Consider the following 23,484-nt stretch of genomic DNA (forward strand, 5'->3'; position numbering starts at 1 on the left):
TGGTGACTGAACTAGTCCAGTATGTAACAACAGTGACCTGAAAAAATCTAGGCATGGCCTGTCTGCAAATAGGATCCAGGACAGCATGACATCAGGTGAAAAAGAATGCTGAGGGTTGGATACAAAGTTCCATTCATGAGGGTTAGACTCTGAGTTACTCATTTTAAGCTCCTCTAGACTATACATAATGTATCAATAATATACTAAGCAATATGTAGAAATAATACAACTCTGTGTTATTCTAAGCTCCTTCATTGATCTCTGGTTTAAGATGCTTGCTAGAGAAGTAAGGAACAATTTAGAACCAACAAAGGCATCCAAATCAAACCTTTAAAACACAGATATCAGTGCACCCACAGAGACCAGGGGCACTGTTATGTGAGTAACTGCTAGCAATGCTGAGCCACCCTGTCTGGTCCCACACAAAAACATTCATAAGCAAATCAGACTAACCAAAGAGCAGGGATTGAACTGGGTAGCAAAAGAATTCAAGTTCCCAGTAGATAATTAGATGCAACTCTCAAATACATTTTAAAATCTTACTATTACTGTAACTGTTTCTTTTCTCTAATTATGAAACACAAATCCAAACAAACAATAAGCAACCCCCACCTCCCAAACTCCAAGGGTATCCCCTGTTTCTCTTAGGAACTACTGATGCAAAGCCTCACAGGCAGGACAGCTGGGGAGGCAGATCCTGCACAGGCAAAAGGAGAGCTCAGGCTGCCCTGTCTGTCTTGAAAGGCAGGAGGGGAAGTAATGGCATTGGGCTCCTCCCTGGTGCACAGGACACTTAACCCTACCCACAGCACAGATAAAGGCAGCTCAGAGAGGATGAGTCCATACATGTGGCTAAGGGAAGATTCTTAACTAAAAGGCCATCAAACTCTTCAGATAATTTATTTGGGGTGTTAATTCATGCTGAAATTTCACTGCAAATCTCCTCCTTTGTGTTTGCTTTAGAATAAAGGGGGAGCTGGTAAAAGCAGAGTGATAAAAAAACCATGAAGCCTGAGGTTTCCCTATGCACGGTGACTGAATCCTTAAGAGTGATCCCTCAGTGTCCTTCATTTCAGACCCAAAAGATAAAGTTGTTCAGTTTCCAAAGCTGGATTTAAAGTTACTTTACTGAGTCAGACAAACCACTTCCAGGGGATTTCTTTTTTTCTGGAGGGGAAATAATATATTGTGCAAATGAAAAAGCCCCTCAGAAACTCCTGGCCACTATCTGCTTGGGAAAGAGTCAAAGCAATGGACAGTGACAGGCTTTATCCCCAAAAGCAGCTTTCTGCAAGCATGAAGGAAAATCAGGCAAAAGTCTACTAAAATTTGAAGAGGTGCATAATAAAACAGTGACTTAAAGAATCGTATTTTACCTAAAACTCTCAATCTCTCTGCTCCAACCACCACTTCGTTGTCATCTGCAGAAAACAGCAATTTTCCAGAGAGGGTTTTCACCTCAAATTTTTGGCTGTGTGCTTCCACTGCTTGGGGACCTGGAGGGAATAAGAGATTTAGCACCACCTTTTAGGGAAAATTACAACATACATTTAATAAATCCATCTGCTGAGATTACCCTAACAGCTCTGGCAGACACAAACTGCATCTGACACATCATACAAGGAAGTCTGTGCTTTTCAGAGGGTGACCTCTCATTAGAAACAGGCACTGTTTTCTACCCAAATAACAGCTCCTCAACTATTTCTGCTTCTGTTCTTGTTAATGCTTATGTAAGACCTAAAATCACCATTAAGCATGTGGCATAGCTGGGAAATTCTGACAAAAAGACACTCACATGTGAAATAACAGTGAATACACCCAGCCATGCTTTGAGAGTATTGGTGCAGCTGTAAGAGGCATGAAGAGTTCCCGAGTCCATTTTGTGTGGACTGATGCTGTGGTGTGAAAGATTCCTGGGTTTCTGCCTATTAAATATATCTGGATTGAAATGATATCACTGTCATGCACAGTCCAATTAACAACAACAAAAAGAAAACAGACAAATACCAATTCAGGGGCAAATGTTTTCTGTTAAACTGTTTCAAGTACGTGCAGGGTCTCCCACGTTTCAGCGAACTTTTAGCTAAGTGAAACTTTCCTTCATGCTCTTATCTCAGTTCTGTTACTTCTCCTGCCGGCTGCTGGACACCAAAGTGCTGGAAAGCCTCTGGCAATGTGATTTGTTGTGGAGCCTAATAAACATCAGCTGCCTGCATAGCAATTCTGTGCAGGTCTGTGGCTCAAAGGCTACAAAGAACAGGCCCCTTGGTTACCAATCTAAGCTAAACTTTGGACAAATCACCATCTAACAGCTCTGTGCAGCTCACTCCCAGTCACAGCCTCCCTGGAATACGTTACTGCACAAGGCAGCTGATCTGACTTTGCATTAATTCTGGTTGTCTTCATGACTCATTTCTCAAGAGACAAGAGAAATAAGACCTGAAGACCAATGTTTTCTAATATAGGCAGTTTCTAACTCCATCTATGCCCGCCTTTGCCTGCACAGGTCTGTACCGGCACAAGGGCACACAAAGAATGACATGCATAATTCACGCTCCAGAAAAGTGAGGCTATGCTGAGATCCCTGGAAACACTTACAAATCTTGCAGCTGTTCTGAGAAAATCCAGTACTTTCAAGCTGCAAGTCTGATTTGTATCTTGCTAATTAACTGCCTCCCTACTTCTCAGTGCAGCATGCACTATGTGGGACCACATCTCTACTCCACTCTGAAACCAAAGCTGCTGCCGAACGCAGAACTGAGCAACTTGAACATCACTGCAGGAGATGTCACTGGCTGTGTCCTCTCATGCTCTTGTGACATCAAGGTGCTTAAGTGAACCAAACACTTCCTTCAAAATACATGGAGAGCCAACAAACTAAACATGTTCATTCTGAATGTGAGAATCTGGGAGCTTGGGGTTGAATTTATTTCCTTCCTCACGGCAATTTTCATGCATGCTGCTTAAATCATTGCTTACTGAAGCTGCATATTTAATTATTTAATACTGTGACTAGAGGGCAAGATGTTATATAAGCAAACCAAACAACCTACTCTCACACAGAGACAACATGTTTATGGATTACTGGCTCTGCCACACAGCAATACTTCTCCCAGCCCCTAGATAAATCTCGATAAATAAATAGATATCCCATGTATATTATATATTACCATATATAATGCATTAGGCTCTTTCAACCCAAATTATACATGCATTCTTTCAAAGGCTTGCTGTGCACCTGGGATTTATGAAACACCAATTTCCCTATCAAACACACTCACTTTTGGGAGCATGAGAGTGTTCTTCAGCAGCAGAAAGGCACAGAGAGCTCTAAATTGCAAAGCGTCCCAACCCTGCCACAGTTAATCTGCAGAGTTCCCAAGAACTCAGGAATGTTAGAAGTGTCAGGAAAAGCCTGTGCCTGTTACAGCAGAAATGTCAGCCTGCATATGTTCTTCTTGACCCCGAAGTCGTACAACTAACCTTTCTGTCTCTGGATTAGCTTTCAAATGAAACGATGGTCTGCTTCGTTATCAGAAAGCACCAGCCAGCTGCCTCTCCAGCATGGCTTTCATGTCTCTAGCTTTGTTTCTACAAAGTGGAGCAAAGTTTTCATTTGTACTTCACAAGAGACCTGGGCTCCTCTCCTGTGTCCTGTCTAAAGCTAGAACAGCATCCCACAACACACCTGCTTTCATCCCCCCATAATTCTTCCACACAGCCTTTCCCCCTCCTTACCTGTTACAAGGCGAGTAAGGACTTTAGTCTTCTCATTGAGGATGTTCACTGTCACATTTCTTGCAGACTGGAAGTACAGTGGATTGCCCTGGAACAAGACCACGAGAGCAAACACATGAGACAAGGGACAGTTGCCCGAGACCAGTCTGCCTGAGGCACCTGGAGCTTTGCCTAACACTGCTGGGCTTTTGCCAGTGCCCCAAGATTGGGTGTGTGGTTGAAGAGCAGGCTACTCTGCATCAACTTTTATTGTCCAGGACAAAACCATAGTCCACACTTCTGTTTGGCCCAGATAATGTCCCAGAGACAAGCCTTGGTTTAAGGGACAGTTAGCTTTACAGCCAGTATGAGCCAACCAACTTGTTATTTTAAGATGTGCATTTGATACAGGACCTGATCTAAGCTTCCCAATGATCACAGTGTTTTGGGAGGGGGGGGGCTGACAGCAGCAGTCCATATCAGAGTCAAATCTGCAATATTGTACAGCTTCAGATGGCTCCAATGGGTGACTGTGTCTGCCTACCACATGGCCACATGAGTGAGCCAGGACCAAGCACTGTGAACGAGAAAATTGTATTAAGCTGTACAAAATGCCTTTGATCTCACAGAATCACAGAATTGACGGGGTTGGAAGGGACTGTAAAGATCATCCAGCTCCAACCCCCCTGCCATGGGCAGGGACACCTCACACTAGATCAGGTTGCTCAGAGCCAGATCCAGCCTGGCCTTAAAAACCTCCAGGCATGGAGTTTCTATCACCTCCCTGGGCAACCTCTTCCAGTGTCTCACCACCCTTATGGTGAAGAACTTCTTCCTCACATCCAATCTAAATCTACCCACTCGTAATTTTGCTCCATTCCCCCTAGTCCTATCACTACCCAACATCCTAAAAGCAGTCAGCATGTACCACCATCACATTCCAGACTGGGATGCTGCTCGGGACCAGACCCATCCCATTCCATCTAGGGACACATAAGTTTTCCCCATACCCCACTTGACCACACAGGTTTCTACCAATTCTTACAATTTTATACCTCTGGGAGAAGAGCTAGAGCAGCTGTCAGCACATAGGAGCCACACAGCTACCTGGCAGCATCCATCTCAGGTATTTCTCCTGCAGAGTGAAGTCCAAGAAAACACACAGAGAAAACCATCTGGCTCCTTCTGTGTGCAAATACATGCAAGACAACTAGGAACTTGTGTTTTCTCCAGGCAGCCCCAGTCCACACAGCTGGATTCTCAGGGTCTATTAGCCACCCATAGCATTAGCACAGGGTGACCTCCACTTCAATCAGCCAAAATTCTAAAACACAAGGTGGAAACTCACTGCCAGTATCTCTTCATGATGTCTAAAGAAGGCAGCTGATTAAATTCAACTGACTAAACCACAGGATTGGTAGTGGCATACAATAGCAAAGAAAAGTCAGCATGGAGTTTAAAATTTTATGTCCACATGCTTCCTCTACCAAAGTCTTTTTCCTAGTGTTTCAAAATCTTTCCATTTGGAATCATAAGGATGGGGACAGAGGAATGGGTAGGTCAGCCATGTCCTCTTTGTCTCCCGAATTCATGAGGAACACAATTAATAACTATTAATTAAACTGCCATTTTTCTGTATCATGGCAGAAGGACTAGTGCAACTAGGGCAACAAGGCTGGTGAGAGGCCTTGAGCACAAGCCCTATGGGGAGAGGCTGAGGGAGCTGGGATTGTTTAGCCTGGAGAAGAGGAGGCTCAGGGGTGACCTCATTGCCCTCTGCAGCTACCTGAAAGGTGGTTGTAGCCAGGAAGGGGTTGGTCTCTTCTCTCTAGCAACCAGCACCAGAATAAGCGGACACAGCCTCAAGCTGTGCCAGGGGAAGTTTAGGCTCAAGGTGAGGAGAAAGTTCTTCACTGAGAGAGTCATTGGTCACTGGAATGGGCTGCCTGAGGAGGTGGCGGAGTCATCATCCCTGGAGGTGTTCAAGAGGAGATTGGATGTGGCACTTGGTGCCATGGTCTAGTCATGAGGTCTGTGTTGACAGGTTGGACTCGATGATCCTCGAGGTCTCTTCCAACCTTAGTGATACTGTGATACTGTGACTAGGGTGTCTGCATACAAAACACCACAAAAAATGCACTTGTGGGAGTCCTGTGATGGACTAGAAACACTGCCAGCGATGGGCAAATTACTCCCAGTAGTGTGCACAGAAAACAAACCTCAGAAAACTAAACCAAAACCATCCCCACAGGTGGCACAAATCTTCACAGTAACTACATGTGTTGCCTTAACTATTTGTGCTGCATGCACCTGTGGGATCAGTCCTTCAGCAAAAAGGGGGAAATGAGGTTTATTGGATCAGTTATAACACCGTTATAGAATCACAGAATGTTGAAAGGGACCTCCAAAGGTCATCCAGTACCACAGTATCACTAAGGTTGGAAGAAACCTCGAGGATCATCGAGTCCAACCTGTCACCACAGACCTCATGACTAGACCATGGCACCAAGTGCCACGTCCAATCTCCTCTTGACCACCTCCAGGGATGGTGACTCCACCACCTCCCTGGGCAGCCCACTCCAATCACTAATGACTCTCTCAGTGAAGAACTTTCTCCTCACCTCGAGCCTAAACTTCCTCTTGCGCAGCTTGAGACTGTGTCCAACCCCTATGCAGTGAGCAGGGACTTATGTTACCTTTAGACTATTTACAACTAAAATAATAATAATAATAATAATAATAATAATAATAATAGTATTCCAATTAATGATTACCAGACTTTGGACAAGTTTCAGAAGCTCTTGGTGTCCCTGTCTCCTCATACACTAAATGAGGGCAAATCATCTTCACATACCTCTGTTACGTGTTTGACAGCTTAAGTAACACAGTCAATGAAACTGAAATACGATCAGTGAGATAGAAATAAGTAGCTGTGGTATTGATTTTGCTCTTTTAAATTAATTTTTACTGTAATCATCTAGAACCTAGAAATTAATGTTGATTTAACTGCTGTATGTTTAACAGCACAGGAGAAAAGACAAAAAAACCCAAAGATGGCTTCACTTAGAAACATAGAATGGTCCAGGCTGGAGGGGACCTCCAAAGGTCTTCTAGTTTGATCTGAATTCCCATGTGTTCTGATACGAATTCTCCATGGTTCTGGGCGGGCTCCTAATGTGAACTGCTCCAGTGACAGCAGTTTACTATTACATTTTCATCTCACAATTAGAATCATAGAACCATAGAATCAATAAGGCTGGAAAACTCAGAGATCAAGTCCAACCTGTCACCCAACATCTCATGACTAACTAAGCCATGGCTTCAAGTGCCACATCAAATCCCCTCTTGAACACCTCCAGGGACAGAGGATATTTTTGAAGGCAGACAGCTACAATCTGCATCATCTACAATCACAGGTGAGACTATAACCACTGCAAATGTGCCAGAAAAAGCACAGAAAGGTCACATTTTTGACTTTGTTTATGGAGTTATGCAGGTAGCTAGAACGTTTTGAAAAGGCCAGGAAACCTTCTAGTCCAAATGCAAGTGGAAAATCATTTAGTCCCCATGGTTTTGAGACTCTCTTACTGATCTGCCTAACAGGAGACTGCACTACAGAAGTACTACAAGATAAGCCAGGTGGTTAACATAAGAGCCGCAGAAAAAGTTGCTCTGAAGAAGTCTTACGTGACAAGCTAAGAGCTGGTATCCACCTACAAGCCTTAAAATACATAATCAAACCTTGAAACGCTTGCCCCAGCATAGTAATCTCATTGACTGATTCAGAGCTCAGATTCAGGCAGCCTTCAGAAAACCAAATTTCCCTAATGGAAGAGTTATATTTTTATTGGTCTGCAGGGAAGGACCGTTTCAGGCACTTAGTGCAATGCCCGCTCTCATTTCCATAATTCTTCTTCCATTAAGAAATGAAAAAGAGCTGAAAAAATTACTCCCTTTCACTGAAAATTGTGCAGACTTTCTGTCCATCATCTCCTGTTTACAAAGGTAATAACACTGACATCTTTCACACACTGAGCATTTGGAAAATGTTTCCTCTGTTGCAAGCTTGCTGGTGACATCAGCTTCCTTCAATCACAGATTAGAAAGTAATCAGAGCATCACAAAACTCTTGGAGCAGTTAGCAATTACCACTGAAAAGACAAAACCTTTCACTTCTCTTAACGCTTTCATGCTCCCATGAAACAAAATCCAGCATCCTGGCGCACGAGATCAAGTGGAAATCTTGATCTGTATGGCATTATCACCACAAAAGTGATTATGTAGTGAAGCAATAGTCTCATAAACTGTCATAACACCCGACAGACCTAGAATTAGCATATCAGCAAGCGATAAATAAGCATGTCTGACTAATTATAACACTGTAAATATGAGGAATGCCACACTTTGGAAGTATAATATGCAACAATCCAGTTCTAAATCTTTCCAGATAAACAATATTAAAGAAATAAATACATTTTACCCTTGGCATTGATGTGAAGAAAGTGGAAATGAAAGGAAAACTGGTTGAAATATTTTATCGGATTGCAAAAATTAGAGTAAACAATGGTTGGTTTTTTTTTGTCTATCTTGTTTCTCTCTAAAAGGTTCAAGCCAATTCTTCAGAAAAGCACATGGGAGCTAAAATACATCTGATATCAGCAATCTCACAACAGCCCACCATATTTCTGTGCCTGCATGCTATTGGAGGTACTGAGAAATCTTTTTCTCTGTCATTTGTTCTTCTTCCTCTCATCATAGACATGACAACAAGGTTTCCTTGCACCTCTCTTTGCAGGAGCAGATGTCAGCCCCAGTCCACATGCTGCCACTGATTGCTCTTTATGCTCAGACTCAGCTGTTAGGACTTACACCTTCTTAAAACAACCCTCTATTAACTGTGGACTGTTAGCAGAGTCCCAGTTCATGCCCATCTTATCCATCCCATTGCACTGCACTCAGCTACAGCCTCTGACGCAACTTCCTATGAACTTTGCACATTGAATCAGTGGTCACTTCCTTTCTGACAGAGTTTGTACATTATTGTTTCTTTGCAGTGGTTCCTTTGATCATCTGACTGGAGAAACTAAACTAAGGTAGAGACATCTATAGGAGCAGAGTGTGTTTTTCTCCTGTATGTTTTCCTGTTTGCTTCTGATTTATTTCAATCATTTTCCTTGCAGGACACCAATGGATGATCCTCCCCTACTCTGGTCTGCAGGTCCATTTTGGAAGGGGGGGTGGTGTGGTGTGGTGGTGGTGCAGGTGACACTGGGATCTTTTAAGGACTATTTGGGTCAGTTATCTACTTCCTGCCTACCATGAGTCTACTATTCATCTCTGCAGGAAATCCTACATAGTAAATACCTCATTCCACCTCTTACTACAGCCCCTCATTAGCAGACCCAATGGCTTAACAATAATGTAAATGTAGACACAAAGAAGAAGTTGGTACTAGATATATTAAAACACTGGACACATGCTGCAGAATAAAGAATGGGAAAAGTGCAAAAACATGGCAAAACAGAATAGCCTCTTTCCTCATGAAGCAGTGAGGTACCCAACAAAACAAAGAACACCTTGGAAAAGGCATGGGCTGATTGTTTGCCGGGTCAAACACATGGCAAAAGAAACCCTAACAGCTCACTAGCCGTCTTTTCTCGGCTCACTTAGGAAGTGATGCAAAAAAACTTCTGTATCAGAGAGTACAAAAGAAAAAAGCACTGCAAATGACAGCCTTAATTTGCAGCCGAAGCAATCACAACCAGTGCTGGCTTTAAGGCAATTCAGTTCTGCAGCAGATGTCCTTAGAGTGGTTTAGGGAATTATTAAAAATATTTGGAAATCCTTTTAAATCTTAACTGGTAATTTTAAAATAATGCTTCACAGTCAGTGTGTTTCTAATTTGAGTGGTCCAGAGGAGTAGTTTGGATTTGATCCTGTGGATTCAAAGGCTTCACGCAGAAAGTGCAAGTGAAGCTTGTGGAAATAAAGGATATGGTGAATTTCCTGCAGGCTTGACAAAGTAATGGGCAAAATTGAAATATTAAAACACAATTCAGGTTGGCAAAGAGCAGTCTATGGAGAAGCCACTCACAGCACTATTTTACTGCTCAGCTCTACCTTTAGAATAAACCAAACCAGGTTGGAAGAGACCTTCAAGATCATCGTGTCCAACTCATCAACCAATCCAACCCACCCAAACAGCTAACCCATGGCACCAAGTACCCCATCAAGTCTGACACTGCTGAAAGCAACCACAGCTCCATACACAGCTAGACTGTCAGAAGGCAAAAGTTTGTTTCCTGCAAACCAAACAGCCACCCCAACAGGACAACAAAAGCTCTCCTTCACCTGGCCCACAGCCAGAAGCAGCACAGCCACCTGCCTGCACCCTTGCATGCTGTATTCAGGAGCTGCTGATGGAGGAGAAGTATTCAGGTGGGTTATAATAAATATATTCCTTTCCTAAAGTGCAATCAGTCTGACTGTACTTGCAGTAACTGTGATAATAGTAATAAAAGCAATGATACTTAGTCTCCTGCATTGCATTTTCCTTTGGTAGGAAAATCTCACAGCTGCAGGCGGTGCCGGTTCGCAGTTTGGCGTGTGGTAGAGTGGTAAGCATTTATTGCATTTATTGCCTGAGAACTGAGACACAAAGTAACAATTTCTGGGCACCTGGAATGGCCTTCATCAAAATTAGTAAACCATCAAAATCAGTTAATGAAAATACACAAGAAGATCACATCTGCAGTACTTCCTCACGTAACCAGATCCGCCTGCACACATTGCCTGGGACACAGCCCTGCACACAAGTTTATTTTTGCAGTTGTCATGCATGTCTGAGACTTACCAGGAAAGCTGACTTTTTAACCCTTATTCTGTCATTTTTGGTCAGTTGACACAGACATGCTTAAATTAGTATTCCCAGTTTTGCATGTTCCCATACGGCTTGCGCCAGTAATAGCCTCACAGCATGACGCTAAATGCAGAGTTTCCTAACTCTCCAGAACATGCTGTGAGCACACAGTCAGAAACAGCAGACCTAACCATGGGTGTTCATTTCTTTCCCCTACTCCTGCCTTGAAAGCAAAAACTCCTTTAGGGAGGATTTGATGCTGGAAAAGCTCACAGCTTCTCCCATAAAAGAGAGACTTGAAAGGAAACAACAGAGTAGAAAAACTTCAGAACTGGTAACAGATGCTACATTGATCAGTTGGCACCAAGGTAAACCTCAGCAGGACATTGTGCACCTCCTGAAGAGCAGATAGAACACTGGACAGTAACTATCCTTGGCTGTGGCAAACCTGAGAGCACCTAGTGAACCCCATTCTTAAGATCCTGCTTGGAAGAGCAGCCTGGCTTTCACCTGCGTCAACACAAAATCTAGACTTCAGGCCAAACTTGCAAGCCAAACATTACTGTTTCTATTTCAAAAGTAAACCAAATAAGTCTTCCTCCTGTTTCTGATCTAACTCCTCACAGCAAGAACAGGATTTTGTCCAGAAGCCTTCTGGCACAAAAATTAAAGTCATGTAGCTAAATCCCTAGGTGCCAGATTGAAAACATCTCTTAATATGATTTGAATGTACTTTTTGTTGTCTAATCACTGAGTATCTTCTGACCTTGATTTTGTCCTTCAAGCAGTTGAATGTAACATGTTCCTCTTTTCAATAAAGCTTCTAATTTGACAGTGTAAGCTTTTCATAGCAGAATGAAATCAAACCATGAATGGAATTGGTAGCAAACAGATTAAAACAAATGCTACAAAATGTCCCAGCGTGTGCCATCCTTGCGTCTAAAGTTGATTGCTTTTAGGAAGGAGGCAACAGGTCCGAGGGAGAGAGAAGAGAATGCAGTCTGCATCCTCCTTTTCCAGGAAACAAGCTTCTTTCACCACTGTAATGTGGTTAGGTCATGCAACCCAGATCAGGAACTGAGCTGATACAGCCTTGATCTGCACCTAGCACTCAGGCATCGCGAGCTTAGTGCACTGCGTTCCAGCTGCTGATGTTTTATTAAGGATTCAAATGCTTAAACCAAAAAACCCCATCAACTTCTTTCAATGCAAAGCAAGTACAGTCACCTTTGCAGAAAGATATGTTTTACAGTACCCTGAAGCTGAGAATGTCCAAACCACCCAACGTGACACATTTTAATGGCATAGATAGCGCACATGCTGGAGTTTTATGTCCGATATCACAAATCCTCCTCTTTTATGGCATTTCTTGAAGTTCATTTTAATAACAATAGAAACAAAAGATAAATTTCCCACAGCTGCATTAAGGCAATTACAACTCTGACTCTTCTTTTTCAAGTGCAAAGAAGGCAGGTCTGTGATGTGAGATCAAAATGACTGGGTTCTGCTTTTGGATGGCTACCCAAGAGGGTTTGTATCCCTCAAAGTGATTTATTTCTGGCAAACCAGGGTTTTCTCTCTTTAGAAGAACATCTATAATATTCACTCTCTGTGCTCTGAGAGAGTGGCTGTTTCCTCAAGACACCTAATCAGCTGCTTTGCAGCTGAGATTCTTCTGAAAATTAAATTACACCATGTCTGCTGACATTAAAAACATCGCCAAAAAAATAAACAATCCCCAAGTTGTTACATCTGCCTTCACTTCTTTGCTATTCTTTTTTCTTTACTCCACTGGCTTACAAGGAAAAGGATTAAAATATGATAAAACTGATAGACACACACATCAAAATAAAATGCAACCATACATGGCGGAGTTCTGGTATCCATGGGGGTAAGAAATACAGACTAGTAACATCTGAAGGCTGCTGCACAGTCACAAAACTTTCTGCATTGGTAGGACTGAACTGAGCACTACTGGCCTTGGAAAAAATCTGAAACATTAAGTATCAGATACATTAAGTACTCATGACCATGAGCAAGACATCCTCAAATAGCTGAAATTATGAGAACAGCACAACTTGAAAAATAACCAAATAATTCTGAAAATGCTTCAACCACTTCAGTGCACACAGAGTTCATCCAAAGGTGTTACACCAGAGTCGATGAAATGTGTGCCGATGATTAACTTTGCCTCACTGGGGAACGGCTCTCCCTTGTACAAACTAAGCAGGACTCAAGAAAGAAACTGTAAGGCCTTTAAAGAACAGCAGTCCTAGGTTCTGAGCACACTGCTCTCATTACTTCCAGTAAAAATAAACCAAGTATTTATCAACCATTCCAATTTACTTGAATTCTTCTGCACAATTACCAAACTGCAGTTGCTGCTCAGGGACAGCTTGCGCTGATCTGATCCTTGTCTATAGGAGGTGTTGCAGCAGCAGGACTATGGATTTGTGCTTAGTTACAGCCTATTTTCTGCCTCGGGCTATCCTAGTTATGGTCAGACTCCAGTGGTGAAAGATCTCCTGCTGAAGTGAACATGCTGTAGATAGGCACAGGATCATAGGAGGGAGGGAGAGAAAAGAAGAGAGCTCTGCTGAGGTTTAAAATATTCTAAATCATCCAACTATATCGCTACAGCACTGCTCGTAACTTTTACTCCAGACAAGCGTGCAGACCTCTGTTCATGTGTTTTCATTTTTATGGCCCTTCTAGTATGCCTACTGCCTGCCTTAAACATCCTTTGAAACTGCTGGTAAATCATACCTCACTATCTATAAAAGGCATTTGAAGACAATAATAAAATTATAGGGAACTGGTAATTTCTGAGTTACTTTCTCTTACTGTCAGCATTACTTGGAACATAGTACAGCCAGAAACATTTAGGATCTCAGTTAGTGAGGTGAATGCATATTAAAGAGTACATATGGTTAATACTACGAAAGGCACAGCAATATCTTCCTGAAGCCTGATTCAGCAGACACTTGGGTTCTAGCATGCTCACAGCACCTTTTAGGCATTCTCTTACTGCACTGCACAATGCCAAGTCATATATCCAGATATTTTTCTCCAGGAAGGTTTTATGTGGCTATCTGTGAACATTGCATTGAACTTATAACTTTCCTTTGCTGCCTGTCACAGATCGCTCACTTCTTGTATTGGATTATAAATGGCCCAGCCAGCTTACGTATGCATGTACAGCATGAAACGCAGGCAAGATCCTAGCAGAGGCCCCTAGCATTACTGAAATTCAGCTGCTGCTACTAATAAGAAGGAGGGAAAACATTTCCATCTGTCTGGATTGGGAAAAAAGAATTCATGAGTCTCTGATTCATCTGCATCCATATGCTGATATGTAGACAATACTTATGGACACATAGACATATGCGAGGTAGCCAGCAACAGAAATCAAATCAATCACAGATCACAGCATGTGATTTGCCTAATTATGAGTAACACCTCACATTTTTTATCTACGCAAAAAGCACTTTGTGAAGCAACAGATGGCATTGCTATGGGATGGCACCATCCTCGACAGTTGCAGATGCAGAGCATTTACACAGCACGCGGAGAAAAACCGGCACAACACAAGCTGCTTCCTGGGAAAAAGATTCAAATTGAACAAGTGTCACCAAACAAAATACACTTATTTATTGATGTTCTGAACTTATCTGATCCAGCCTCTTTCCTCGCATCAAACACATAGGGGCAGGCCAAGGAGTGATGCTATCTGGACCTCATTAAAGTCTCTTAGATAGAGCTGCCACGTGAGCTGCCTAGCACAGAAAGGCAGAGATGCAGACCAACTTGAGTCTAGTTCCAACCCGCAAACAATTTAAATCCACACAAGCAGAATCAATAGGAAGAAGCCCTGCAGAGAAAGCAATTACACTACAAAAGCAACTATATTACAGCACGGTTATGGCTGGGAGGCAGGATGCAGAAGGCCATCCTCACTTCTGTGATTACCCAATGGAGTTCTCTCCAACGCATCTGGCCTGTGAAATGACAAGGTTCAGCCTGGACATGTTCCTGCAATCAAAGTGGTTTTGTTTCTGGGCTTCTATTGCAATTATAAGGTGGCTCTTTATGAGACCTGTCCTTCGGGTTTGCTGTGCTCCATAGGGCTCAGTGGGCTCTCCTTTTCAATGGTTTCATGGAAGTAATAACTTCATTTCCTGGATCTGCAATTATGTATTCATTGGAGACTGTGTCCTTGCCACTGTACAAGACACAAAGAAATATCATCTGGCCACTCCTGGTGATAGAAAGCTCAGGTTTTCTATTCAAATGCTTGCCTTTATTTGTGGTTTCTCTGCACTTCTTTTTTCTTTTTCTTTCTTTTTCTTCTTTCTGAGCCTCTGTAAGCACATACACTGGTGTGACAGGCTTGAAACAGCCATAAAGTGATTGATGAAAACCGTATTTTGGCCTTGTTGTAGGAATATTTGTTGTAGAAATATACTCTGTTAACTCTGTAGGAGCATATCTGGGAAAACAGGAAGGACAGAAAAGAGAGGCTGGGCCCACAACTGTACCTTTGATACAAAAAAAAAATTGGCCTGCTTTAATTATGATAGCAGGCTATGAGGTCACAGAAACTTTTATGCAGCCACTTTTTGGACTGTATTTATCTAACCACTTTTTCTGCTGTTTCTTCTTCAGTACTCAGCTTGAAGAAGGATGCTCCATTGGTTTACAAGACCAGACAGAGGCTTCCCTACAGAAATAAACACAGGGGCCAAACCAACCTGCAGTGCTGTAACAGTCCGTGTGTGAGTTAGTGTCAGGCAGGAACTGGCTTGGAGAGAAAGCGCTGCAAATCTCCATCCCTCTCAGAGAGGCTGAATGTCTAACAGCCAAGGCAGCAGTACACTTGAAAAGGTAGAATGACAGATGCAGCTAAGCATGTGACATGAAATTGGATTGATCTGGAAGAAAGATGCTAAATCATGCTGGACGATGCTACACAAGAGTCATACCTACACAGATAGCATGACAGCAGAGGTCTGATCAGTGGGATGATTGCATGAGCAGGAGCAGGGTGCTTTGTGTTGGGATTTGACTGTATCTCGTGGCTGGCGTTCAAGAGACACTCTTGAGCATCTACTTTAAGGTGAAGAGAGGAGGGGAACACAAGGTATTGTCATGGCATAGGGCTGAAGAGCAAAAATACATCCCTAGGCACCACCACTGGGGAATGGTGTTTCGGGAGAAGTCAGGCTTGCACAAAGAGCAGCAGATGCTTTTTCCACACCTGGAAGAAGACAGGAATGTTGTTTGAGGAAATGGTGAGTAACAGCAAAAGCAGCCAAAAAGATTAGGATGTGTGAAGGTAAAATAGAGCACAGGGAGGCATATAAAAGTCAAGAGCCCTGATTTACTATTTGGGCAATCACCAGGGTAGCTCAGCCTGCCTGGCTGTCTCCACTTCTAAACAGAAGGCATCTGCTTCCTGATGTTTTTATTCCTGGAGTTCTTTCAAAACTCTGGAGCCACAAAACTGATCTGTGAAGACATTTGACCAGTGGTTCCTACCAGGAAAGGGTCAGGAAAGGTCCTACCTGCTTGTTCCTGCTTCTTCTATTTCCTAGAATGCTGCATAATAGATAATGTTGCAGAGAGGAAAAAAAAAGCCTGCTGTTCTCCCAACTGTGCACCAGTATCAAAGTTCATCGTTTATAACTAACAGTTGGGACCTTAAAGAAATATATATAGCAGAAGTAATTTTGCAGCAGGAGCTGAGGATTTAAAGAGGTAGCAGAATACAGATTTTGGCTTGAAGCAGCAGTAAATATGCAGTAGAAGGTGCCTGTCAAGCCATCAGCATTGACAACATACATGCCATTACCCTGTGTGGCCTTTACTTCATTTAGACAGTAAGGGATGTCCTGCAAAGAACTGGAGAGGACACGCTCTGAACACTCAGCCACAGGAAGTATCAGAGGAAACATGTTCAGGTTCACCCCACCCAATCAACTCATTAAATCAGTTCAGGCTGATCACTTGATCTTGACCTTTTACAGCAATTAGTCTGCAATTGGATTATGGATTATTTGGCCATCCACTGTGTGGCTTCACTTGTGTTGTTCTACACCAACAGTGAATCTGCTTAAAGAAAAGTATCAGCTGCTCCAAGGAGGTGAACAGCTGTGCCCACTTTGTACTTCTAACCTGCACAATGCACTTAGAAAAAAAACATTATTTTTAGAAAAATAATGAATTGTTCACACTTTTATAGATCAACCTAATCAAAAGACAGACAGTAGCCAAAGAACTGGAAACCTTGGTAGAGAGACACACTTGCTCTGTCAGACCTCTCTTCTCTCCACAAGCAACCTCACTGTCTGTAATTTTATTTATTTCTCTGCTTTTAAATATTGATGTCTTACAAAGTTTCTCATTGGAAAAAAACACATCTTACTCTTCAGCTGTGCTGCCTTGGGCTGCACTCCTGTCAGATCACATCCAAGAGGAAGGCTCAGCTTGCATTAATACTTGGAAAAGAAGACTTTCCAGGCACTGCGAAGAGTGATACGGATGATTCAGTGAACAGCAAGCTTCTCTCCAAATCAGTAGCCACCCATTCATGGTGCCACAGGCAATCTTTTGCAGCTGCTGCTGGTCTCTTGGTGGAGAGGCAGAACTCAGATGCTAACCACTTTTATTCATTAAATGCCCCATGACGAATCCATGCCTTGTTTAAATCAAGAGAGAGACAATAAAATGGTATCATTTTGCTCAAAGAGAAAAAGTACTAGAAGCAGAGATTCAAGCCATAGCTTGAGAGAAAGAGAAAAGCCTAGATCACAAAAGCAATTTTCATTGCCTAGCTTTAGACTGCAAATTAAGAATCCAGCAAACTATCCTGCACTGACCGAGATACTGTGCAAATCTCAGTGTTCATTTACTCACCATTGTCAGAAACAGACAGTGAATTAGAAAGAAAATTTTAGCACTTCTGCATTTGAAATACATTTTACATAAAACCTTCCCTTGCAGACCATAAAGGTCTTGCTGAAGGAAGATGAGTTTCTACTTTCATAAGGGATATTTCTGGGGGGAAGCTGGATGATGGCAGCACTTGTACAGTTGATGCTAGCTGGGGAACCTCAGTGGTAAGGAGGCAAAAGCTGAAGAGCTTCACTCCTGTTCAAGGAAAAATTTGAATAACCTCCTGTTATTTTCACAGATTCATAGAGTACCAGATTGGAAGGGACCTCAAGGATCATCTAGTCCAACCTTTGATTTTATGTAAGGATGGCAAAGAAGGACCATTCACTGATGGACAAACAAGGAAGAAATACTGTGAGCTGATGCACCTTGAATTTTCTTTGTGTTCCACAGGTTATTCCCTTTCAGAGGGAAAGGAGGAGCAGACTCCCTGCTAGTGCTTCATACAGACTGAAAATTTCAAGGCCAGACTGGAGCCTTGAACTGGAATTAAAACCACTGGACTCAGAGTTACAGCAGATCAAGAGGAAATCAATGGACATGCAACATTTCACATTAATGCTGAGAACCATCAGTAACAAGTAAAAACAAAAGAAAAAACAAACAAAAAAGGGCACCATGGAAATTGCTTTCCTTCACCTCCTTGCAAAGGGAGGTTTTACTTGAAAATACCTTCCAGCTCTGTTCCACACTCTTTTACACTTGAGGCATGTGATCTGCTAAAATGAGCATACACATGGACACAGAACTCCTCACACCAGTCCTCAGCTGCTGTAGAAGTGAATGAGCAAGAGGCTTTGCTCACCCTGGTCCCTGTCTCTTGTTCAACTCTCTGTCTACCTATTGAACAGATAAAACCTTCTGGAGGAAAGGGGAGCATCTGTCCCCATGTTTGTATAGAGGACAGCAGGACAGACACCTGCCAGTGGCTTTGCTCTGCCACACATGCATCATATTGAGAAATTACAGGGCATAATCCAGCAAACACCACAATGAACACCCAACTCTCTGCATGTGAATAGTCTTACTGATGTCAGTGAAACTACTTATGTCCATAAATTATGCACATAATTTAATATCTAGCTGGACTGAAGCCTAAATCAATGATTCACTGACAAATCAGAATTCCTGTGCTGTGGACATCCCACATGGACAGTAGTGGTGTCCTGCACTCCAACACAGTGCTGGCGTGGGACTCTCCCTTCTTGATAGACACTGGTGTACATGGGAGTAGACAGCCAGGCACAGTCTTAGACAAAGAGAGATCAAAAATAGAGATGCTTCAACTAGGGAGATGTGAACAGCCAAAGAAATCTTGTCTTTTCTTTCAAAAGCAGCAAGTCAGTTTTCCCCAGACCCTCAACCAATTTGCCCTAAAAGAACAGAATCAAATTTAGAGTTGTTCTTGTTCTGCTCTGAGTTCTTCTTTCTCCAAATCCAACATCTGTCTTTTAGAAACATAACAATCAGAGAAACTCTTATTACAGGCACAGCAATGGGTAAATGAAACCTGGAAGGTCTGGCTTTCCTTTTCTGTTGCAAATCAAAGAACACACAAACCAAACTGTCTGTAAAACCAGTTGTGTGTGCCTGCACTTCCTAATGACAGCACAGCTTGTCTTGTCAAGTAACTATTGCCTTATAAAACACATAACTGAGCTGAAGTAGTTTTGATCAGTAGGAGAGTTGGAGAAGTGTTTGCCATCCTGTAAGGAGACATGAAGCTCTGCTCTTGAGGATTCTCAGAAATATCAGACATTCTTTTTCCTTATAATTGGCTCTTGCTATTTGTCTTTTACTGTTTCCTTTATCTGTTTCTCTCTACCTTCTCGCTATCCAGTACAAAGTTTTATTGCTTTTTCATTTTTAGTATTAAGAAGTTGTTTTAACATTTCAGCTTTTCCACAGCAGCCAGAATCCTGACTGTCAGCAGCAATGTCTAGACATAGTAAATCCTTAAACTCAAGGCCTTTGCCCTTGAGAGAGCAATGCTGCCATACAATCACGCACGTTTTTCCCCAAGCAGTTTCAGGTGCTTTGTAAGGCTTATGTCTTTCTGAGGCTACAGCTTGTTAAGATGGAATCTGGATCAAGTTTTAGACTGAGAATTCAAGGCGACTCCACAAATGCATTCAATCCCACAGGTAGGCTCAGGTCAGCTGTAGTCAACTACCAGCAGAGCTTCTCTTTTAACAGTAATACCTGTCTGGCAATACAAGTCAGCAACAGAAATCCCATAATCAGCCGGCGTGACTGATGTGTCCTGCACTCATGATTCCCTCTGAAAACCCCCTGTGCTGCCTTTCCCCCACCTCCCCCCCCCCACCCTTTAATATAAGATTAAACATAGAAAAATAAGGATGATGTACAGCTCCTGAAGCCTGTATGAATACTGAGAGGCCATAATAAATGGCTAATTAGGAAAAATGAGCTTCAGAGCAGCTTCCAGTCTAATTCATAGAGGTAGCATGCAAATTCAAGATGCCAAACTGAAGCTGAAATAACAGAAACTAGAGAAGTGGTGCATGTCCAAGGAAGGCAAGAAACTGCCTGCCAAATTCATTCAGCTCAGCCATTTTTTTTTCTTCCAACTTTAAAATCAATAATTCTGTTTCTTTTCCCTTTTGGGGGAATAAACTAAATCAAACATCTATTCCAGCCCCTTAGGTTCTAGTGTCAGAGCTCCTGTCTCAAGGCTCACAACTCAATTGAAAATATGTTAGCTGATTAGCAACATTTCTGTAGAAATACAGCCCCACCACAAAACTCAGCCCCACTGCCCTCCTCTTCACAGCTGAAATGCAAGCAGTTTCTGGGATCATGGCTAAAAAGCAGGGGAAAAGCTTAGAGACCACAGAGCACCCAGCCTCAGCTCAGTGGCTTACTTTGAGCTGTGATGCACATCACTTGTTTTTATGACCACAGATACAGGTACAAATGTTTAAAACAAAGAGGAGATGGGAACTGGATCAGTGCAGCAAAACAAACATATGATCTGAATGCCTCCCCTCTCCTTATACAATCACCTCAAACAGAGAAATTTCACCTGTCAAAGGGAAAAAGCCAAACACATTGGGAGATAATTGGGGAAATTCTCCCTTTCCTCCATGTTTAGCTCTGGAGCTGTTAGCTATGAAGACCATGGCTCAAACTCCCTCCTTAGAAGGTGGAAGCAGTCACTAACTATAAAGTGGTTATCCAGCTCCTGGGTTCAGATACTTCTGCAATGACCATATTTGGTTTTCTGGACCTGAGACCTCCACTGATGTTAGCATAAGCAAGTACAATCATGCTGTTCCCAGAGTTAGTTCAGAGGTGTACCCACGATGAAAATATAGATAAAAAGCCGAGGTAGGTAGCCCACTTGGCACAGCTGATTGACTTTAATAGGTGTTGATTACACTGCTCATATTGCATGAAATTAAAAAGCTTACAAATGTTATGAGCCATTACCCTTCCATTTAAGAGAGCTTATGACAAGTTAGCAACATTTAATGAAATCCTTTTCAAAATGCCATAGGCAGCCTCCACGAGATTTTGCTTTGAAATGCAACTTGCGGAGTCATTTCAAGAAGTTTGTTTACTTCAGAGCTCCCTCTCTTGCTCTTCTTTGGGATACTCTGATTTTGCAGCTGGTGGGATAGAATCATAGAATCAACCAGGTTGGAAAAGATCTCAGAGATCATCGAGTCCAGCCTATTACCTAAAGCCTAACACCTCATGACTAAACCATGGCCCCAAGTGCCACATGCAATCCTTATTTTGAATACCTCCAGGGATGGTGACTCCACCACCTCCCTGGGCAGCACATTCCAGTGGCAAATTGCTCTTTCTGTGAAGAATTTTCTCCTCACCTCCAGCCTAAACTTCTGCTGGTGCAGCTTGAGACTGTGTCCCCTTGTTCTGGTGCTGGTTGCCTTGGAGAAGAGACCAACCCCTACCTGGCTACAACCTCCTTTCAGGTAGTTGTAGACAGCAATAAGGTCTCCCCTGAGCCTCCTCTTCTCCAGGCTAAACAACCCCAGCTCCCTCAGCCTCTCCTCATGGGGCTTGTGCTCAAGACCTCTCACCAGCCTTAGTTTGCTGCTGTGCTCTCAGTATATGGCAGGTGACACCAGCCCCAACAGGGAACAGACAGAGTAAGGTTTAATTCTGGTGTTATTGGAAGTACCTCTTCAGCTAGCCTACAAGATTCCCTTCAAAATTCAAAGCTGAGAGACTTCTGGCCAACCTCACTATGAAAGTAAAGGAAAATTTTTCCACAGTTGCTTTAAAATTTACTTAAACTTCCACCTTTACAGCACACTGGAAATACCACAGAGCCACTAACTGCCCCCAAAGCACGGGAGCAACGAAGGTTCAGTCTGAAGTAGACTCTCTGGATTTTATTGCTTAAGAATGAAATGTATTAAGTGGAAAGCATATCAGTTTTATAAATCCCACTGGACACTCACAGCTGACTGCCATATGCAGACTCAAATCTGCTTCGGATGGTGATGGCACCAATAGCTGTACATCAGGTGAAGACACTTCTGCCAAAATGATGCTTTTTTTTCCAACTTGCTTGGCTGCTTCTGTTTATTTTCACTGCTTGTCCTGCTGACAGCCAGCTCTTCTGTCTGTTGATAGCTGTCGGGCAAGCAAGACAAACTGACCAAACTGAGAGAAGGCTGTAACACAAACACATGGGCATAGAATCTAACAACTAGGCATCTGGAGTGCTGCCACAGCCAATGCTTAACAAACCCTATAGGGAGAATGGGAGCTGGCCAGGCATGGCTGTGAGCTTTCTTTTGTTGGCTGTGTCACCAGTAGCTACCTTGTCCTTTTAAAAACATTTTAGGGCTCTTAAGCAATATTTTCACATCTGCTGCCAAAAATCGACCAAGGAGCTGTAAGCTATGAAGATGCAGTTACAGGTGGTATCTTGCTTCAGAAGTGCACTTTGGATAGTGGGAGCTTTTTCTACCCGAATCTGCACTGACAGCTGAACCGCTCCAGAGGCAAATGGCAGAAGATCAACATTTCACAGTATCACCAAGGTTGGAAGAGACCTCAAAGATCATCAAGTCAAACCTGTCACCACAGACCTCATGACTAGACCATGGCACCAAGTGCCACGTCCAATCCCCTCTTGAACACCTCCAGGGATGGTGACTCCACCACCTCCCTGGGCAGCACATTCCAGTGACGAATTACTCTCTCGGTGAAGAACCTTCTCCTCACCTCCAGCCTAAACTTCCCCTGGTGCAGCTTGAGACTGTGTCCTCTTGTTCTGGTGCTGGTTGCCTGGGAGAAGAGACCAACCCCTTCCTGGCTACAACCACCCTTCAGGTAGTTGTAGAGAGCCCATGAGCTCTTACTCACTCACTCATATCATACAGTGTAAAAAAAAATTAGATTTCTCTCTTTTTTGAAGAACCAGCCACTAATGGAATAGTTAAGTGCTGGCAGGAGTAATAGCCAAAGAGGTTGTGGGAGTGTGCAGGGACTGCTAAGTGACAGTAGCATGGGGAGACAAACTTCATTTCCACCCTGTGACGGTTTCAGTAAGCACGCTGAAATCCTTAAGCACTTTGCTAGACCAAATCATCAGGAACTAATTCAATATCCTTTTATTGCTCTGTAAACTCTGACAAAGGAAGAAAAGGAATTATTCTTTCCCCTTCCTCAAAAAAAATCCAGCAGCCTTCTGTCACGCTATCTATCTGTGCCTTTACTGAAAGCTAGATTTCTGCTGCACAGTTTGAGCATCACACAACGTTGCAATTATCTTGCCATCTGCATTGCCTTTCCTCAGGGGTGAATGTTGCCTTTTCCTCCAAATTAGTATGTTATATTGTTTATAAATATGTATTTATGGCTACGAGGCAGGTAATGCCCCAGTGTGGGCACATGTCATTGTTTAATCCAAATAGATGGTTTATGGTTTTTTCGGCGCGTATTTTTAGCTT

General features: G+C 42.8%; 1 protein-coding gene across 7 annotated transcripts in view; it reads right to left on the reverse strand.

The window, feature by feature from the left end:
• Window positions 1-23,484, reverse strand: part of SGCD (sarcoglycan delta) — a 393,456-nt gene that overhangs the window by 62,134 nt on the left and 307,838 nt on the right. For all 7 annotated transcript variants that reach the window (XM_068161646.1, XM_068161637.1, XM_068161680.1 and 4 more), the window contains 2 exons: window positions 3,739-3,826; window positions 1,377-1,496 (listed from right to left, as the gene is read on the reverse strand). In XM_068161646.1, coding sequence (XP_068017747.1) covers window positions 1,377-1,496; window positions 3,739-3,826 — 208 coding nt within the window. The remainder of the gene's footprint in view (window positions 1-1,376; window positions 1,497-3,738; window positions 3,827-23,484) is intronic.

Source organism: Melanerpes formicivorus, unplaced genomic scaffold (assembly GCF_026170545.1).
Source record: "Melanerpes formicivorus ecotype bairdi unplaced genomic scaffold, bMelFor1.0.p_v2 SCAF_2, whole genome shotgun sequence".
Lineage (NCBI taxonomy): Eukaryota > Metazoa > Chordata > Aves > Piciformes > Picidae > Melanerpes > Melanerpes formicivorus.